Consider the following 20727-nt stretch of genomic DNA (forward strand, 5'->3'; position numbering starts at 1 on the left):
GATTACAACTTCTCATGTCTCACCTCTTCTGACTCCTCTCTGTCGAGAAAACAAGAAATTGAGAAGATGTTACGCATGTGTTTATTTTTCGAATCGTTCTAGCGAATCGATCCTCAAGGATTCTGAGGAAAACCTATGTTTGAAGTCACTTGAATGTGATAATCTTTATCAAAAGTACTTTTTGTTGGAAGAGAAACTTGCATAATCTGAAGCAAGGTTTAACTCTCAACAAATTAGTTTTGATGACAAAGAAAGTGCTTGTCTCGCTCGAGAAAAACGCCTTGAGGATGATTTAGATGCTGCTCTTGATAAAATCAAGATGTTGGAAGATGACTTGAAAAAGATCAATACTAGTTCAAGCAAATTAACCACTATGCTAGGGGCAAGTAAAAATCATCGTGATACACGAGGATTGGGCTATAAGGGAATAAATGCTCCAAGTATTAGCAAAGAGGTAAAATATGTCAAGGCTAGTGATTTTCTCAACAAAAGGTTTTCATTGATGGCTAAAGTGAAATACATTCACCGGCAATTAAGTTTCGAAATAACAAAGAATATCAACCTCCAAAGTCAGCACATACAGATTGAGGTAAGAACATTCCTTATGTTTGCCACTATTGAGGAAATAAAGGTCACCTGGAAAGGAGATGTCGTTTTCGTATAAGGAATAAGAAACTTCATGATGTTCTTGTTTGGGCATCACAAGACGTTGTGAAACCAAAATCATATGCTAAGGCTAATCCCCTTAACATTACAGGTTGTAACTTTCCAACCTTTAGGCAAAGGAATCGTTGTTGTGATAAACCTAGATTTGCCTATAAACATTATACGAAGCCTTTTCAAAATCGTAACGGTTATCAAAAGGATAACTTTGTAAAGACGAAGACAAGATCCGATGCTCCCAATTGGAGAAATACTAACTTGCAAAAGAATAGTCAATCCAATTCTCTTCCGAGAAATCTTGAAGAGATTAATGGGAAGAAGGTTCCAGTTGTTCCTAAACGCACTCAGAAGTGGGTACCAAAGAAATCTAATGATGCTTTGAGTGTGAAAAGGAATGATCTTTCAGAAAATTCCATGACTATGGAGAAGGCAATATCCATGATGTTGGAACTTAAAAAGTTTTTTGGGAAAATGGAATTGGATGTGAAAGGCTCTAAAAGTGATCCCTTTCATGATAATCCAAAGGTCAATTGTGGTGAACAAGACATTGTTCACCCCAACACAACTTGATTATTTTGTAAGTGCATCCTCACCAAGGAATGCCCTGCTATGTATACGGTGAGGGATGCATGAAAATTTGGGCGCACAGATTATGTTAGGTAAGGCTGTAGAATTCAATTGGATTCATCTAAAAAGGTATGTCTATAAACTTGAGTAATATTTGTGCTTTTATTTGTTTAGAGAACTTATAATGATTCACGTACCTTTCTTATCGTTCTTTTCTACCTAACTTGATCTGTGTTTAAGGTTCTTAAATATTTAGGTTTGAAATTAGTAGTTCGGGATGTTTGGACTTCATGGTACACCTACCAGGTATGCATAACATCTTTTAAAATCAAAATCCAGGGTTTTAAGTTCGTGGACTTGAAAATTCGTTTGCAAACCCGTATGCATACTTGACGTCGATATTCGGTAAACTTGTTTTGGCTGTATCTTCTTCGTCCGAACTCGGAATGGCCTCATTCTTTTTGAATTCTCTTCCTCTTTGAATTCTCTTTAAAATGGTGGTGATAGTTATTGAATTTGGATGAGTTAAGATTGGTATTTGTACTGTCTCTTGTTTTTGAGTGTTTTGCTCCGTTTCATTGCACTTGTTCCACTTCTCTTGGACTTGGGCACTTGGATTCGTGGAGTAGTACTCTTCTAAGCTTAGTAGCTTTTACAAGAATGTTGCTGGTGAATCACAAAGAAGGAAGTTCAAGAATGGGCAGTAGTACGCATTATTATGGGATTCTTGAATGTTCACAATCATTTTATGTGAACTATGGTGCATGGTCGTTAATGACTTTGTATGTTCTTCTTTGGAAATATTTTTATACGCCTTTGGTACATATTCTTGGTATAAATACGGGAAAAAAAGATTGATTCTACTCTCTAAGGACAAATCATCTTATATGTGCATTACGAGTTTGTCTTGATGCCTAGGAAACTTCTTATGAGAATTTAGTCTTGTTTTTGAGAAGGATTACTAGAGTTTGGAATAACAAATATTGTGATTACACATAGCTATGTCCCACGTTTTCATCTTCATGTTTTTAGATTTATTGGTTTAAACTCTAAATTTGTTTGAGAGATGATTCTTGCAGTATTTAATCTTTATGATTTGTTATATTGCAATTTGTTATGGGATATTGGTGTTTACGTTCGTGAACTATGTTTGTCCCATACTTTGTCAAAAGTAAAGTCATTTGTTGTCGGTATCCACATATTGATAAAAGAATGAGTGGACTTTTGACAAATATAAAAGTTAAGCCTATATTGTCAATTCTTGATGGAAGATAGGTTAAAATCTTTTGTGAACAAGGATTATGTCTATTAAATGTCGTTATGCAAATAGTGATGTAAGATAGAATGAATCCTTGTATATTCCGCAGTATTGATCATCCCTGATCCATATTTTATCTATTATTGTGAGGCTCCATAATGTATCTTATGTTGAGCACTATACAACCAAGTTGATTTTTTAGCTTAGTTGGTGTTCCGTGAGATATGTTATGTCGAGCATATTGAACTAAATTAATCATCTTGTTTGGTTATTTAGTTATTTCTCCGTAAGTTTTCTTATGTTGAGGAAAACAAATGACAATTAAATTGATTACTTTTGTGATTACTTTGGTTGTGTATTCCAATTGGATTAATTATGGGTTCTCTTGAAATTAATCTAGTTGAGTATTTTCGTGTCTCCATAAGTTCTCTTATGTTGAGCATAATCAACTGAATTGATCATTTTCTGTGTTTAATTTGATTGCGTATTCCGATTAAATTAATAATGAGTTTACTTGTAATTAATTTTATTGAGTTTTTTGGATATAAAAATCATTCCTATGGTTTTGGTGTCCAATAAAAATCCTTTTTTCTTTCGCAATTAAGGTCGCTCTTGTTGTTCCTTCAAGAATGACATCAAATGAGAAAGAGTTCTTTTGAACTTGTGCTTAATGGTCACATCTTGAGGGGTGTGTGGCTGTGGAATTTTAGAGGGGTTATCTTGTATCTTTAAACTCCTTGATGAATGCATTTAGCTTCGGCTTTATGATTGCATCTAAATTAGTTGGTATGTATTTTTTTTCCTTTTGTCATGAAATGTCTCTCTTGGAAATTTCATTATGATAACGTTCTTGTACCTTTGCCAATTTTATTGACAAAAAGGAGGAGAATTAATATGTAGTTCATACTACAAATACATATGGTTTTCGATCAATGTGTAAGGGGGAGTGGTTTCCATGTGAGATGGAGTATTGACTAAGGGTGAGTGATACATATCACCATAGTATTATTGTTGAAGTTATGATACAATTGGACTTTGACACTGTGTAATAATACTATGACACTGTATAACAATGATCGAGACCGATGCTTTCTCATTGTTATAGCTACGGATCTTCAACATTGGTGATGCTAAGATTAAAACCTTTGGGATCATTGGAGTACTTGGAAGTGACAAAGATTTCGAGGAATGTCGAATATTAGACATGTGGAATAGGAGCTACTAAAGTTTCTTTATCTTTTTTGTATTCCATATGTATTGTTAGTTTTGTCACTAAAATTGACAAAGGGGGAGACTGTTAGAGCATTACTCGGTCGAACTCGCATGCGTTGCTATCTCAAGCATGTTTGTCAATGTTATTGATCAAAACTATATGTCTTGATTTCTAGTCTATTATAGATAAGTCTCGGACTAGGATAGAAAGCGTAGTTGAGATCAAGGACTTCATGGTGATTCATCATACAAGAAGAAGAACTACTCAAGGAACCGGTGGAACTTGTCGACAAAAAGGTATGTGAAGACTTGAACTTATCTATCACTCAAAAGTCTATCTACTCTATCTCCTACTCTTTGAGACAAGAAGTCGTATATTATATATATATATAGACTTTGATTAAACACATTTGATATTTAGAGACGAGTATACCTCGCCTATCTATATCTCGAAATATGAGTTGGTAAGATTTTCGTTTATATTTACCATGTGAAGAAAGTCATGATATGTATCAATCATCTTGAAAATTGCTTTGACGAGAAATGGTGTAGCAACTATATAACGTCCTCTAAGAATGTTTCAATGATTGAAATGAGAGTTTACATTACATAACCAATGGTGGACATAATAATTGTTGTGGAAACACATTTATGTATAAGTCCTATTCCTTGAACCAAAGTTTGTGAACTTTGTTGATCAAGAGAACCGGAGGAATGGCGTGAGCCAAGTCCGCGAACTCAGTTCGCGAACTTCCGAAGTTCTCAAACCCGAGAATTTCTGCTGGAGTTGACAAACTACTTGCGTGAAGCTAAGTCCACGAACCGGCGAAGTTCGCATACCCGAGAATTTCTGCTGGTAACTTAAGTCCGCGAACCTAGTCTGCGAACTTGAGAAGGTTATATATCTGAAGATGATTTCTGAACTTAAACTTAAAAATACTAAGGAATGCAGTTTGCAAACCGTGGTTATAAAAGTTCATGAACCGATTCAAGTGAATCAAATCATCTTTGCTTCAATTGTGTCTTGTGTAGTACATAATATTTTCTTGCAATTGAAAAACTCTCTAACTAGTTCATTTGAAGTCATTTGAACTAGTTATGGTGAAGAAGAACATGGTTGATATGAAATGCTCATATGGCTAACCTTTTGGTTAATTATTGTTGAACCAACAAGTGCATACGTTTGAGTACGGTTAACAAACCTAGAAGCGTGCATTGTCAAGTATGTGTAACAAGCTAAGTTTTCGATCTAACTGTTGAGAAATATTATCTTGAATCTAAATCATGTTTTCATCTAACGGTGAATATTAAATGCTTTGTTACTAAGCTAACATTGATTGCAAACCCTGATTTGAAAGACTATATAGAAAGAGACATCTAGTATTGTGCAAAACTAATCCCCACACCTTACCTGTGAACTAGTTTGCATGCTAGAGTCGATTCTATTTTAACCTTTGGTTTTCTCCTTCTAAAACCAGGTTAACGACTTAAAGACTTCATAGGGATTGTGAAGCCAGACCAATACTACTTTTATCGTAGTTGTGTGATCTGATATTGCATCTTCTATCGTACGAATACAATCAGATTGATTGGATTGAGATTGATATCTCCGATAGGCAAGATATAAAAAGTAATCACAAAAATCTTGGTCTCATTGTTTGTGATTCCGCAACATCTTGTTTCGCTACCATACGATTAAGATTGTTGTGAGGTCATTGATAACTATTGGCTGTTCTTCGGGAATATAAGACCGGATTATCAATTGGTTTTGGTTCACCTTGATTATTATCAAAAGACGGAACAAAACCTTTACGGTTTATCTGTGGGAGACAGATTTATCATTTGATAGACTTGTCTGTGTGAGACAGATTTGTTTATTGTCAAAGCCTGCGATTTTGGGTCGTAGCAACTCTTAGTTGTGGGTGAGATCAGCTAAGGGAATAAAGTGCACAGTATCCTGCTGGGATCAGAGGCGTAGGCAGTACAACTGTACCTTGGATCAGTGGGAGACTTATTGGGGTTCAACTACAGTTCAGTCCGAAGTTAGCTTGGAGTAGGCTAGTGTCTGTAGCGGCTTAATACAGTGTGTGTTCAATCTGGACTGGGTCCCGGGGTTTTTCTGCATTTGCGGTCACCCCGTTAACAAAATTTCTGGTGTCTGTGTTATTTCAATTTCTGCATTATGTTGTTTTATCTTTATAATTGAAATAATACAGGTTGTGCATTTAGATCATCAATTAGAATAATCCAACCTTTGGTTTTTGATTGTCATTGATTGATCCTTGGATACTGGTCTTTGGTACCATCTAAGTTATTCTTTGTGTTTGATTAAAGACTCTCTGATTTCTATTAGCTCGAGTAAATCAAAACAAGAGAGAGATATTAACTCCTTGAGATACTTTTACCTAAATTGAGTCTGACTGTCTAGTTGACTTTCTAGAAAGTATTTCGGAGTTAATCCATACAGATTGCTAAGCGAAATATTGGGTGGTGTTGATAGACCCCCGCTTTTTCAATATTTTCTATATAATTGAAATATCACAGGTTGTGCGTAGTTCAATCAATTGGTAAATCCAACCTTTGGTTGTTAATTGAAATTGATTGACCCTTGGTATTGGTATTTTGTACCATCCAAGTTATTTCTCATATTGATCCGGCTCACAAATTTTTATCTGTTTGATTGCAGATTGATTTGAGAAATTGAGAAATAACTCTTGGATATATATTTTCCATGATTGAGTCTGACTGTCTAGTTGATTCTCTTGGAATTATATTGGAGTTAGTCCATACAGATTGCCTAAACGAAATATTGGGTGTGGTTGTTAGAACCCCGCTTTTTCACACTGACAATGTTATGATAAGGTTATTTTAGTTGGTTTTAAAAAGAGATTTATCCATAATACTATTACAAACTCTTTGGGAAATTTATGAGTTTTATGGCGTGGAGATATAGAAGAGCCCGTGGTTGTCAATATGTCTAGACAATCAATAACTATCAAAACGGAGGGGGCTTTAATTTCTTTTGTGCATGCTAGTTATTTGCAAGTGGTTAGAAGAAGATTATGGGATCAACTTTCTGGGGTGGATCCTTCAACTCCTTGGCTGGTCATAGGTGATTTCAACTATGTTTTGCGTGGGGATGGGAAGAAGGGAGGTAATGAGCCGCGTACTTCTTGTATTAATGATTTCAGTGACTGGATGGAGAATAATGATCTTTTTGAAGCAGATTCTTTGGGTTCTAAGTTTACTTGGATTAATGGCCAGTCGTGTACTCATAGAATTATTAGCAAATTGGATCGTGTTATCATCAATGAACCTTGGTTAACAAAATTTACGAATTGGCGACATAAAGATATTCCTAGGAAAGTTTCTGATCATTCGACTCTTATTGGTTTTCCTTTTATGGCTCCTAGGCCAAAACAAGCGCCATTTAGAATTCAGAAAATGTGGTTTACTCACCCTGAATTTATGAGTTTGATTGAAGCTTCATGAAATGCTCCAGCTTATGGGAATCTAGACTTCATATTTTCTTTCAAGTAGAAGCGTTTTAAAATTGCTCTCAAGTTATGGAATCAAACTGTTTCTGGGACAATAACCGGTTGAATCAAGCTTAATTAAGTTTTGAGGTGGCTTCAAGAGTTTCGGATGAAGACCCAACAAATGTTAACAAGTTAAATACCATGAAATATGTTATTGTCAAGGTCCAGGATGTCCGTAGATCACAGAACATTATGCTTAAGCAAAAATTGCGAAATAAATGGCTTTTGGAGGGTTCCAACAATTCTTCTTTTTTCCATAATAGCATCAAAATTAGAAGAGGTAATAATATTATTTCTGAGCTTGTCACTGACAATGATTCTACTATTACTCATGCAGATCAACTACGTGATCATGTTGTTTAATATTATGAAGCTAAATTCAATAGGGTGGATGAATCAATTGATGCGCAGCTTTTTGAATATGAACATGACTCTATTACGGTAGAGGAAAGTCATATGTTAGATGCAGTTCCAACTAAGGAGGAAATTAAAAAAGTTGTTTTTGGTTTGGGTGTGGATAGTGCTCCTGGTCCGGATGGTTTTTCTGGTTGTTTCTATAGACATTGTTGGGAGATTATCCAACATGATTTTTTAAAGGCAATTATTTATTGTTGGCAGCAGAAAACCATTCCCAATGGTATTAACTTTAGCTTGATTATTTAACTTGCCAAGGTAAGAGGTGTCTATTGGCTTAAGTAATTTTTTCTTCAAGATTATTACGGAAACTCTTGCTTCTCGATTGGGTCTTTATTTTGGCAAGCTTGTTTCTGAGGAGCAAGTGGATTTCATGAAGGGAAGAAATATCCATGATAATATTAGTTTGGCTTCGGAAATGGTTAATGAACTTCAAATTAGGAGGAAGGATGGTAATTTGGGTCTTAAACTTGATATTTCTCAGGCTTTTGATACTGTTAGTTGGACTTTTTTTTTGGAAGTTTTTCGAAGATATGGGTATTCCGAAGACTGGTGTTCTTGGATTCTCACTATCCTTCAATCAGCTCGTATTTCGGTTCTTATTAACGGCATCCCGGGAGGTTTTTTCAAAATTAATAGGGGTTTGCGTCAAGGAGATCCTTTATCACCTCTGATTTTTGTTTTGATTGATGATGTTCTTTCTCGAAATATCACTAAAAATTTTCAAAACAAAGACATGACTTATAAGGCGTAATGGGATTTCTCCCACTCATTTATTCTTTGCTGATGATACTATGGATTTTTGCAAGGGTAATATGAAGAGTTTGAGGAACCTGGTTCATTTGCTTGAGATGTATCGAAGTGCTTCTGGCCAAACTGTTTGTAGGGAGAAAAGTAAGATTTACTATGGAGGGGGGTCTTTAAATAGGCGTAATTCCATTGTTGAATTCTTAGGAATGGGTATCAACTGATCGCTACTTAGGGGTGCAAATCATGCCAGGTGCGGTAAGATATATGCATATTAGTAATGTTATTGATAAATTGAAAGATCAAATTTCAGTTTTGAAAGGTAAAATGCTTTCTTTCCAAGATAGGGTGGTGCTAATAAAGTCTGTTATTTCTAGTTACTCAATTCACAACATGGTTGTTTATAAATGGTCATTGAAATTTATTCAGCAATGCGAAAGGGTGATTATGAATTTCCTTTGGTCAAGTGATTCAAATCTTTGTAGAGCTCTTGTTGTGGGTTATGACAAAGTTTGTTGCCCTTACAAGAAAGGAGGTCTGGATCTTACTAGAATGGCTACAATGAACAAGGCTTTACTTATGCAGCTGTGGTGGACTATTAAATCGTCTAACTTGGGCAAGGTTTTTGGAGACTAAATTTACCACTAGAGATGGCAGATTCAAGGAGCATGGGGTAAAATCGACAATTTTTCCGGGTATGAGATGGGTCTGCAAAGAGGTTGAGAAAAATACCAAGCTAGTTATTAGGGATGGAAGGGAAACGTCTATGTACTTTGATATTTGGTTCGGTACTACAAGTATTGCTGAGATTGTAAGCCGAGATAATTGGGACAGAGATGCTAAGGTCAGCGAAATTATTGTCAATGGTGAGTGGAATATTTTTGATGACCATATGCGAAATTTCATTGATGCAGGCCTTGACTTAATGTATTTGCCTAGAATTTATCATGGAGCAGATAAACGCCTTTGGATGCCAGACTTCAAAGGAAAGTTTTATGTCCGATCAGCAAGGGAGCTGCTAAGAACTAAATATGCTCCTTTGGAGGGCGTAAATTTGTTGTGGCAGCATCCAATTCATCCTTCTTTAGCGGCACAAAACTGGAAGTTTCTTCGTGGAGCTTGTGCAACTATGAATAAAGTTAGGAGAAGATTCAAGTATTCTCTTGCAACTAAATGTTATGTTTTTCAAAATACGGAGGAATCTTTGGAACACATTCTTTGGCATTGTAGCTTTGCAGCTAGGGCGTGGAGTTGGATTTCAGGTATTTTCAACTTAACTCCTATTTCTAATCTAACTATTTCTTACAAGGCAAAAAAGGGTCCTAGTCGCATCATCAAGGAGCTGTGGTTGATTGCTAACCTTGTCATTCGATCAGAATTATGGTTCACGCGCAACAAAAAAGTCTATGAGAAGAAGGCACCAAACTGGGTGTTTTTTCAGCAGCGCGTTTTCAACTTCATACACGAACATTCATGTAGACTTAAGAGTTTCATGCATAATTCAGTTGAAGACTTGCGAATTCTGGATTTCTTTCGTGTTAAACATAGGAAGGTAAAAGTAATAACGCCTATTGCTTGTATTTGGAGTCCTCCGGAACGTGATGAATTGCTTCTTTTCTGCGATGGTGCTTCTAGAGGTAATCCAAGGGTGGTGGGAGCTGGAGTTATAGCAAGAGATGCGGATTGTAATATTGTTGGGGCCATGAGTATTGGTTTTGGAGTAATAACCAATTTTCTGGCAGAATTGTATGGCATTATTGTTGGTTTGGAGTGGGATAGGAGATGGAATTATGACATTGTTCTTATTCGATCAGAAAAGCGGAGATTTACCTTGGTTTGCTAAGAACGTTGGTTGGAGCTTCGTGACAAGTTTGCTGCTATTCGCTTCATTCATACTTACTGGGAAGAAAATTTCGCTGCTGATATTATGGCGAAGACAGGTTGCTTACTTCAAAATGAAGAAGGCATTAGTTATGATGGAAGACCTGATTTTGTAAACTCAATTGAGTTATCTTATGTTTTTTATTTTCGATTTAAGTAGTTTATAAGTTTTTGAGGTCACCCTGACCTCTTTTCTTGTAAGCTATCTTGTAAATATTGTTATCTCATTAGTACAATTTTTTGACTTATCAAAAAAAAAAACTCATTTTAATTTTTTTATATCCCTACTATATTTTATAAATGACCAAAATTAATTTCTTATTACACATATCGTATTCTTTAAAGATTGTTATTTTAAATGAACACGCGATTGGGGAATAAAAAAAATAATTGGGGGATATGCATTACTTCCCCCAACCAAATGGGTCTGCTAAGGTGTAGCGCCTCCAAATCTAGCAGCTGACGAATCCAAGAGATTACCTAATAAATAGGCACTAAGGATCTAAAACAATTACTTAAACATTTGATTAATAAATCTGCTATAAAACATAACCCAAAACTATCCCCGCTCAAAATATATATTTATATACAAGAACTTCTCTCAAATGATACATATACAATAGTCATTTTGTTCGTAAATAGTATATACAACATAATAAACATAGCAGAAGTAATATAACAAACAGACTCAACTCCTCGAAGCTTTCGCTGCGCCACTCTGATCTGTCTCTGAAACTGAAAGTGGGAATGGGTGAGCACATCATCCTTAAAAGGGGTACCAGTAGGAATATAACATTTAACTTTCAAGAAATCATAGCAAGACATGGAAAACGATGCATGTTTTACCAAACATTAAAAGTGACCAAGTCACTGTAACAAACAAACATGTATATGGACAAACTCATTCTTCAAACAATGTATAATATGGTTGTGCAATTCCGAACTCGCAAATCCACACCTAATCGCATGTATGGATGTCGACAATTCCGAACTCGCAAACTGTCGACCAATATATCATAAAAGCTCTAGGTATAAATGTGAAGGAGCGTATCCTACATACCACAGGTGGAAATTCTTATTTCCCATGTAATTCATGACGACAACAAAACATTACAAGTCCTTTCCAAACCATGAAAAGATTAAAAGTATCAACAGAAATATCATGATACAAACTAAACAGAGCATGGAATGCACAAACAGTAAATACGTGAGTTTATAAAACATAAACTTTTGCAAAAGAAATAAAATGGTTTCAAAAGATTAAATGTAAATTCCCACCTCTTTTGATGACAAGCCTCACCTACCTCGAGATCCACGATCCACTAGTTCATCCTTTGCATCGATCGTTGTTAATAAGACTAACTGTTAATCACACAAGAAGTCTAAGAAACTAGCCAAAATGGCTCATACAAGAATCAAACAAGTCTAACTAGTGGTTCTAAGCTCAATTATTTTTCTACACCTTTTCATTCTCTACCTTTAACACATCTAAGGTTTACTAGTTTAATTAGGTTGGTTCTATAATCCAATAGTTAAGTCTTATGAGTATCTACAACTTTGTAGAAGAAGCCAAAGGCTAATTCGAACCATAAGGGTCCAAATCATCAACATATGATAATTAGTCGCAAGCCCAAGTCCACTGGACCAGCCCATTATCCTAAGGTCCAGTCCATCTGAGTCAACTAACAGTCAACGTCTAAGCCCTGGTCAATTGGCCAATTGACTAACTCCGTCAACTAACTGAGTCAAATCGGGTGATTCAATGGGTCAACTCAGTCAACAAGACTGATTCAGGTAAGTCAGGTTCACATCTGACTCAGTCAGATTAACTGAGTCAGCTAAACAGAAACGTGTCAGACAGGTGACTAGGATGGCTAACATGTCTAATCTTCTTCACAGGCCAGAGCCATAGCTCAGGCCAAAGAACACTAGTGCACAAACATTGTGAAACACCAAAACTCTTAACTATAATTCAATAACAATACATTTAACTTAAACAAAATTCAATTTCAATTACAATCACAAACTATGCCTACCTGTAATTGCAGCTTTTCCAAGCTTCTACAAGAGAGGTTCAACTTCATACAATCATCTAATCCATCATTCCAATACTTCAGTTACAATCCCTACCTATCATGTAACAACTAAACATAACTGCAAACACATCTACAACAACATTCACCCACCACCTTCATTACAGCATCCTACCCAATATCAACTTCACTAAATCAACATCTTCATCAACTCATACTAATTCACTTAAATCTGCAATAGCATAACAATGCACAGACAACACCATCAGACTAAGTTCAGTCTCAGTCTCAGCAATCTCTAATTCATAACCAACCCATGAACTATAATTCCATAATCACCACCATTACAACTCCATCACCCCAAATGCTTCAACTGCATATCCCATTCAACAATACAAACCTAAACCCCTTTTCCATCTTCTACTATTCCATAACCCCAGCATTAAAACATCATTCCCTATACCTTTACCTAATACATATCACATTATATCTCCATTATAGTCTCTTCAGCTTCATTCATCTCAACCCACACTTAAGACACCCACACACACTAAATCCCAGTTATATTCAAAGCAACATCCATGTCCTGTAACATCCAAACACATATGATATGCCACCATCTATAATTTAAACACCAATGCAACAACACAATTTCTCATCTCAGCTTCAATGGAAATATCAGCTTCATCAACCCAGCAATCACTACTACCAAACTTAATTACAACATCTGTAACTCAGATCAAGAACAACATTCATAACACTGAAACCCACAGATAACGACACATCAATACTTCAATAGAGATAACAGACTTCAATTCAACAAAGAGGGATTACCTCAGAGAATTCCAAATTAAAATAGATGAAGCATGCTCTTTAAAATCTTCAACCTTGATTTCTTCATATCCCTGAACTGTCGATCTCATCTTCTTCAATTAAACTTCATACCCTAGAATACTGAATCCAAGATACGCAAATTCAATCTCAAATAAACACTAAATCTTCAATTCATTCATTACCCATCTCAAATACTCTTCTTAAAACATCAATTTCATCTTCAAATTCATCTTTGAATTCTTCTAGAAACCCTAATTCAAATCTATGAGAACCCTAACTCTTGATTCATCTTCAAAACTACTCAAATTCATCTTTGGTTAATCAATTCTTCCACATCTTGAACTCAAACAAAACCCTGACCTTCTGTTCAACCAAAAACCAACACCACCCTCATCTCCTCATCAACATCAGCAACATCTTATACATCATCTTTTCTAACTCATCGATTGTCTCTCTCTCGAACCAACTCTCAATCTCATCACTCGATTACTACAGAGAAGGTACATAAGAGAAGGAAAGAAGAAAAACGAGAAAGAAAGAAAGAGAAAGAAGAAGTATGTGATGTGATTTCAAATTGAGTTGTAGTAAAAAGTTCGTTGAGACTTGTGAAAGCAATAGATTTTAGATTTAATTTTTAAGACTAAAAATATCGCAAACTTAAATAAAAGTGATATGAAAAATATGGAGAATATCGGGGCTATGGAATCCACTATTTACCAAAATCAAAGTGATTTATATTCTCTAATTATAATCATGCAAATCATGCATTCAAATTGATTCTTAATATTGTAATAGTTGATTTTTTAGAAATAACAATTGTAGATCGAAAGTATGGGACATCAAAACCCTAGGCTAGCATGCTCCATCAATTGAAATGACAATTGTTTAACAAAAACCATTTTACCAATTTATTTATCTAGGAAAATAATCATATAATAATTGCATAAATTAGAGGTTACCACTTTTCATTGGTGAAATAGCTTCCTCCTTCGCCCCAGAGGATGAGGTTTAGATCATCATTAGGAAAACACGCTCAAAACTTGATTTCATTGCTCAAATGGTGTTTACAAATGATGAAATGGGAGAAACAATGATAACCGGGTTTGTAACAGTTATATGTGTTATAAACAGAAAAGAACGGTAGAAGTGTACTGTCGCTGATTCTCGACCCACGCCTGTGTGTCGTTTCCACTGTTAAAAAACGACTGTCTTGGATGGTCTGTTCTTCGCGTTCTTCAGATGAGCAGCAGCATAAAAATATTTCTGGAATTTGATTTTCTCGACTCTGTGATGCTCTATAATCTCCCAAACTCTCCGTAAAACTTTTAATAACCCTCAGCACCCTTTATATACTCTCCAGAATCAAAAATACTCGCTAATAACTCCGGATAATCTTCATTTACTCGATAATATTCTTCACTGCCAGTCGCGGGATTTCTTCCCTTTTTCACAGCTTCTCACGCGTCTGTAGCCATCCAACAAACTTTTAGTTGTCTTCTACACGTTTCTGCTCCAGTTTAGCACACTCCAACATGTTTAAATCTTGCGCAATCTCGTGATAACCTCTTCCGAGAATAAACTCCCCTGTTTTCTTCTCGTGAATTATCTAGCCAAATTTAGCCAATTAAATCACTCATGATAGTTTTGTCGGGACATATCACAACTACCCAACAAATTTCATCCCTTTAATCAACCCAGAACTCCTTCAAACTTCGATCGAAAATTACACAGTTCTGTTTATTTATTTTCCCGCCAATTTTGGAATTTGAAATGAAGAAGAAGAGGTGCCCTGATCCAAAACGCATGCGCCTTTAACAACAGGGGTGCATGGGGTGCCCTTATCCAAAATGAGGGTGCCTTGAGTACTTTTCTCCGGGGGTGCCCCGAGCAACTTTTAAGTCGAATTTTCCAAAAATGTTTATTTCCCAAAATTACCTACAAATACAAAAAAACACCATCATAAGTACGAAATCGAGTACCAACAATACAGAAAATTGAGGACAATATAGACACATAAATGCGTCTATCAAATACCCCCAAACTTATTATTTTCTAGTCCTCGAGCAAAACTAATCTAGAAAATAAAAATGACTACACTTAGCACGTGCATCAATCCGTTAAACCGCTAAGTGGCCCTAGCGGCGGAGTGTTGTCTCCGGAGGGTTTACCAGAGGTGTACCCACAAAACCTTTATTCCAGACCCTAGTTATCTACGCAAAACCTTGGAAGGCACTAAAGAATCTCCTTTGTTGGCATACAAACATTGACTATAGGAGGAAGTACCCTGATGCGAAATTCCAATTGTTGTACACGAGTTTGCACTCAACATACTAAAATTCATATATAAGTGACAGAGCTCTCCTCAAATAGTTTCTAGACGTCATAACCGGAGTCAACCAATCATATGGAAAGATTAAGAAGATGGATAAAGAGAAAATAGATGGTAAAAGTGAGCGGTGTTTCCCATATATGTCTGAAGGCCTCTACCAAGATGAACCTATCCTAATGGACTGAGATACTGGTCTGACTAATATCAACACAACTGGCATATACAAGGGGACCAGTGGTCGATAAACCTAACTCTAGGTCAACACAACTGGCATATACAAGGGCACCAGTGGTCGACTTTATTGAATTTATTCTGGTTGGTCTGATGGTCTGGTCTCAAACTTTTTTTTTTTTTGGTATCTCAATCACCCTATTTCACCTAGAAATGGTAAAAACTTGAGTCGTGTGCCCTACCAAATCATTTAAGAAATAAAAACAGAAGGGATTAGGATTCAACGAGTTATGGCGAAACTACCATGTTTTCTTTTTAATTCTAACACCTGAGCTCTGTGCTTTTATGAATAGACTCTTTAGATGTTTCCATCTAATCAGATTGGTTCCTCAACTCCTACAACCAAGATGTTCCCATCCACTTAGATTGGTTAGTGCCAACCTTAATAAGCATAAATTTTTAGGCTCTGGAGTTTATTTATTGCAACTAAAAGCTAACAAAAAGTTTCTTCCCCACCCCCAAACTTAAATCTAACATTGTCCTCAATGTTTCTAATGAAAGAGCAATACCAAAAAGCAAAGTAACATAAGGAATCAGTAAAGAGAGAAGTCGGAAAGATAGTACCTGGGTGAAGAGAGAAATCAAAAACTAATATACAACATACAATCGCCTCGATGGTCAATCAAGGGTAAACAGGGTCCTCCAGAGGGACCTCCTCAACATAACCTGTAGGAAAGGGATCTAAAAAGGGTTTCAATCTCTGACCGTTATCCTTCGAAGAACTACTACCATCTGGTGTCTCGATCTCAATAGCTCCATGAGGAAAGACAGTGCAAACAATAAAAGGACCCCTCCACCGAGAACGTAACTTCCCAGGGAAAAGATGCAAGCGGGTATCATACAGAAGAACATTTTGACCTGGAGAAAATGACTTTCTTAAAATATTCCTATCATGCACAAGTTTCATTTTGTTCTTATACTCCTTGGCACTATCGTAAGCATCTATACGAATCTCTTCCAACTCATTGAGCTGGAGTTTCCTATGGGCTCCTGCCTTGTCAAGTGTAAAATTTAGCTGCTTAACAACCCAATAAGCTCTATGTTCTAACTCAACAGGTAAATGACATGCCTTGCCATACACAAGCCAATAAGGCGACATTCCAATGGGGGTCTTAAACGCGGTACAGTAAGCCCATAAGGCATCAGTAAGCCTAGACGACCAGTCTTTCCGATTATGATTAACTGTTTTATCTAATATACGCTTTATCTCCCTATTGGAAACCTCTACCTGACCACTAGTCTGTGGATGATATGGGGTAGCTACCTTATGTGTAATACCATATTTCTTCATCAAAATCCTAAAAGGTCCATTACAAAAGTGCGACCCTCCATCACTAATTATAGCTCGCGGTGTACCAAAATGTGTAAGTATATTATTTTTCAAGAACTCAATCACAACCCTATGGTCATTGGTTTTACACGCAACCACCTCAATCCACTTAGAGACATAGTCTACTGCAACAAGGATGTAAAGGTTACCAAAATAATTAGGAAACAGACCCATAAAGTCAATACCCCACACATCAAAGACCTCAACAACTAAAATAGGGTTCAAGGGCATCATGTTCCTACGGGAAATGGTTCCTAATTTCTGGCAACGCTCACAAGTAACACAGTAGCTATGTTAAAACAAAACGGCCAATATAATCCACACTGCAATATTTTAGCAGCAGTCTTCTTAGCACTAAAGTGACCCCCACAAGCATGATCATGACAAAAGGAAATAATACTGGACTGGTCACTCTCAGGTATACATCTCCTAATAATCTGATCTGGACAATACTTAAACAAATAAGGATCATCCCAAAAGAAGTGCTTCACCTCGGCTAAAACCCTAGAACGATCTTGTTTACCCCAATGTTGGGGCATTCGACCAGTAACAAGATAATTCACTATATTCGCATACCAAGGTGCTTGGGTAACAAAGAACAGTTATTCGTCAGGAAAACTATCCCTAACATGAGGAGAATCATTAAGGGTATCCACAACAAGCCTAGACAAGTGGTCTGCTACTATATTTTCTGCACCTTTTTTTTATCTCTAATATCTAAGGAAAATTCCTGCAACAATAGGATCCATCTAATCAATCTAGGTTTAGTATCCTTCTTGGAAAGAAGATACTTCAAAGCAGCATGATCAGTAAAGATTATGACCTTAGAACCTAAGAGGTAGGATCTAAACTTGTATAAGGCAAACACAATAGCTAATAGTTCCTTCTTCTTAGTGGTATAGTTCAACTGGGCATCATTCAGAGTTTTGCTATCATAGTAAATCACATGAAATAACTTATTTTCTCGCTGACCTAGCACAACACCAATAGCATAATCTGAAGCATCATACATGATCTCAAAGGGTAGGTTCCAGTTGGGTGCCTGGACTATGAGGGCGGTAGTGAGTAAATTCTTAAGCTTCTCAAAAGTCTCTAAACAAGCATCATCAAAGACAAACTTAACGTATTTTGCAAGCAAATTGCAAAGAGGCCTAGAAATTAAGTTAAAATCCTTAACGAATCGATGATAAAAACCTGCATGCCCTAAGAATGACCTAATATCTCTTATGGTTTTTGGGACCTGTAAAGTTTTAATGAGGTCAACTTTGGCTTTATCTACCTCTATACCCTTTGAAGATACGATATTCCCTAGAACAATTCCTGAACGAACCATGAAGTGACATTTCTCCCAATTAAGCACTAAATTATTTTCCTTACACCTAGTCAAAACTAATGAAAAATGATGCAAGCACTCATCGAAAGATGAACCAAACACTGAAAAATCATCCATAAAGACCTCTAAGAACCGTTCTACCATGTCAGAAAACATGCTCAACATACAACACTGAAAGGTCGTAGGAGCATTACAAAGCCCGAAAGGCATGCGTCTATACGCAAAGGTACCAAAGGGACAGGTAAAAGTGGTTTTCTCTTGGTCTTCTGGGGCAATAACAACCTGATTATAACCGCAGTACCCATCTAAAAAGTAATAATGGCTACGTCCAGCTAATCTCTCTAGCATTTGGTCGATGAAGGGAAGGGCAAAGTGGTCCTTCCTAGTGACCTTGTTCAATTTTCTATAGTCAATACAGACACGCCAACCCGTGGTAACCCGGGTTGGGATTAAATCATTGTTATCATTCTGGACTACAGTAATACCGGATTTCTTGGGAACAACCTGAATGGGGATGACTCACTTACTGTCTGAAATGGGGTAGATAATGCCTGCATCTAACAGCTTAAGAACCTCGGTTCTAACTACTTCTTTCATATTAGGGTTCAGTCGACGTTGCATCTCCCTAGAAGGTTTGGTGTCACTCTGTAAATAGATATGATGCATACAATCAGTAGGACTTATACCCTTAATGTCTGATATGGTCCACCCTAAAGCTTCCTTGTTATTCTGAAGGACAATCACTAGCCTACTTTCCTGATCACTATCCAAGTCGGATGCTATAATCGTAGGTAAAGTTTCAGATGGGCCTAAAAACACATACTTCAGGGAATCTGGTAATGGTTTAAGGTCCAACTTAGGAGGCTTTTTTAACCAAGGAACTAGGGTAGACTCAGAAACGGGTAGAGGTTCGAACCTAGTTTTCCAGCCATTAATAGTGTCTATCAAAGGGGTTGAATCTAACAAAGCATTCACCTCATTAATCACATCGTCATCATCAAAATCAATCCCAAAGTGGGCTAGGCATTTCTCTAATGGATCTTATAACAAAGTTTTTGGCAATGACTCATCGACTAGTGTTCCTATCATGTTCACCTCTTTTATGTTCGAGTCATCCAGTTCAGAGGGTAGCTTACTAATATTAAAAATGTTCAGCTCAATAGTCATGTTACCAAAAGACAAATTCATAATACCATTTCGACAGTTAATGATCAATTGGATGTAGTTAAAAACGGGCAACCTAAAATCACTGGTATTTGGTTCTCTGGGTCAGGGACAGATTAGGTATCTAGGATAACAAAATCCACTGGATAAATAAACTTGTCGACCTCAATAAGAACGTCCTTGATCACACCACGAGGAATGTTAACGGACCTATCAGCTAACTGAAGTGTCATCTGGGTAGGTTTCATCTCACCAAGTCCTAGCTTAAGGTAGACATGGTATGGCAGTAAGTTCACACTGACTCCTAAGTCAAGCCAAGTTTTCTCGACACGGTATTTACCTATTGTGCAAGAAATAGTAGGAGACCGTGGGTATTTATACTTAGGAGTAGTGGTATTCTGGATAATGGAACTCACATGACTAGCTAGGAAGGCTTTCTTCTGGACACTAAGTTTTCTCTTTCGCGTACACATATCCTTAAGAAACTTGGCATAAGCGGGAATCTGCTTAATTGCATCTAATAATGGGAGGTTGGTAGTAACCTGTTTAAAAACCTCCAATATATCATTAAAGTTGGACTCCCTCTTAGTTGGAACTAGCAGCTGGGGGAACGGGGCTCTGGGAACAAAGCCGGGCTCAGCAGGACCCTCATTGGTCTCTTTGGAGACTCTATCAGTCTCCTCATTTTCTGGCTCAGAAAGGTGAACTACGGCATGTTCACTATCAGGCATGGCAAACTTATTGTCAACTTTCTTTCCACTCCTAAGGGTTGTTATAGAATTCACATGATTGTACGATTTCTCTCCTTTAGGGTTAGGATTAGTTTGACTAGGGAACCTTCCATCTTCTCTATCACTAAGAAACTTAGCTATTTGGCCGACTTGAAGTTCTAAGTTAGCAAGAGACTTGGAATTATTCTTAATTGTCCCAAAAATTTCCTCAAATTCCCTAATATGAAAATAAGGGTTCTCATCGTCTTTCCCTAAGAATATAGGGATCCTCTGAAGAATACTAGGTTTTATCTCGAAATTAGCCGTAGTGGCTGGCAATTTAATGCACGAAGCTCAAGTGGACCTAGTTGGGAACATGTAATCTTTCAAAGTTGCCATTGCTGGCACAGCTGAAGTACTAGGTGTATTTTCCTCACGAAGAGACAGATTCTCAAAACTGAAGTTTCCAAAAACAGCGCTCT

The 20727-nt window shown here is 36.8% G+C and overlaps 1 protein-coding gene across 1 annotated transcript; it reads left to right on the plus strand.

The window, feature by feature from the left end:
• The first annotated feature begins 7380 nt into the window (after positions 1 to 7380).
• LOC113291696 lies at positions 7381 to 9036 on the plus strand. Its single transcript, XM_026541198.1, has 6 exons — positions 7381 to 7519; positions 7613 to 7836; positions 7952 to 8074; positions 8175 to 8273; positions 8463 to 8531; positions 8608 to 9036. Exons 1-6 carry the CDS (start codon positions 7381 to 7383, stop codon positions 9034 to 9036), a joined length of 1083 nt encoding a protein of 360 aa, XP_026396983.1.
• Positions 9037 to 20727: the final 11691 nt, after the last annotated feature.

This window comes from Papaver somniferum, chromosome 6 (assembly GCF_003573695.1).
Source record: "Papaver somniferum cultivar HN1 chromosome 6, ASM357369v1, whole genome shotgun sequence".
NCBI lineage: Eukaryota > Viridiplantae > Streptophyta > Magnoliopsida > Ranunculales > Papaveraceae > Papaver > Papaver somniferum.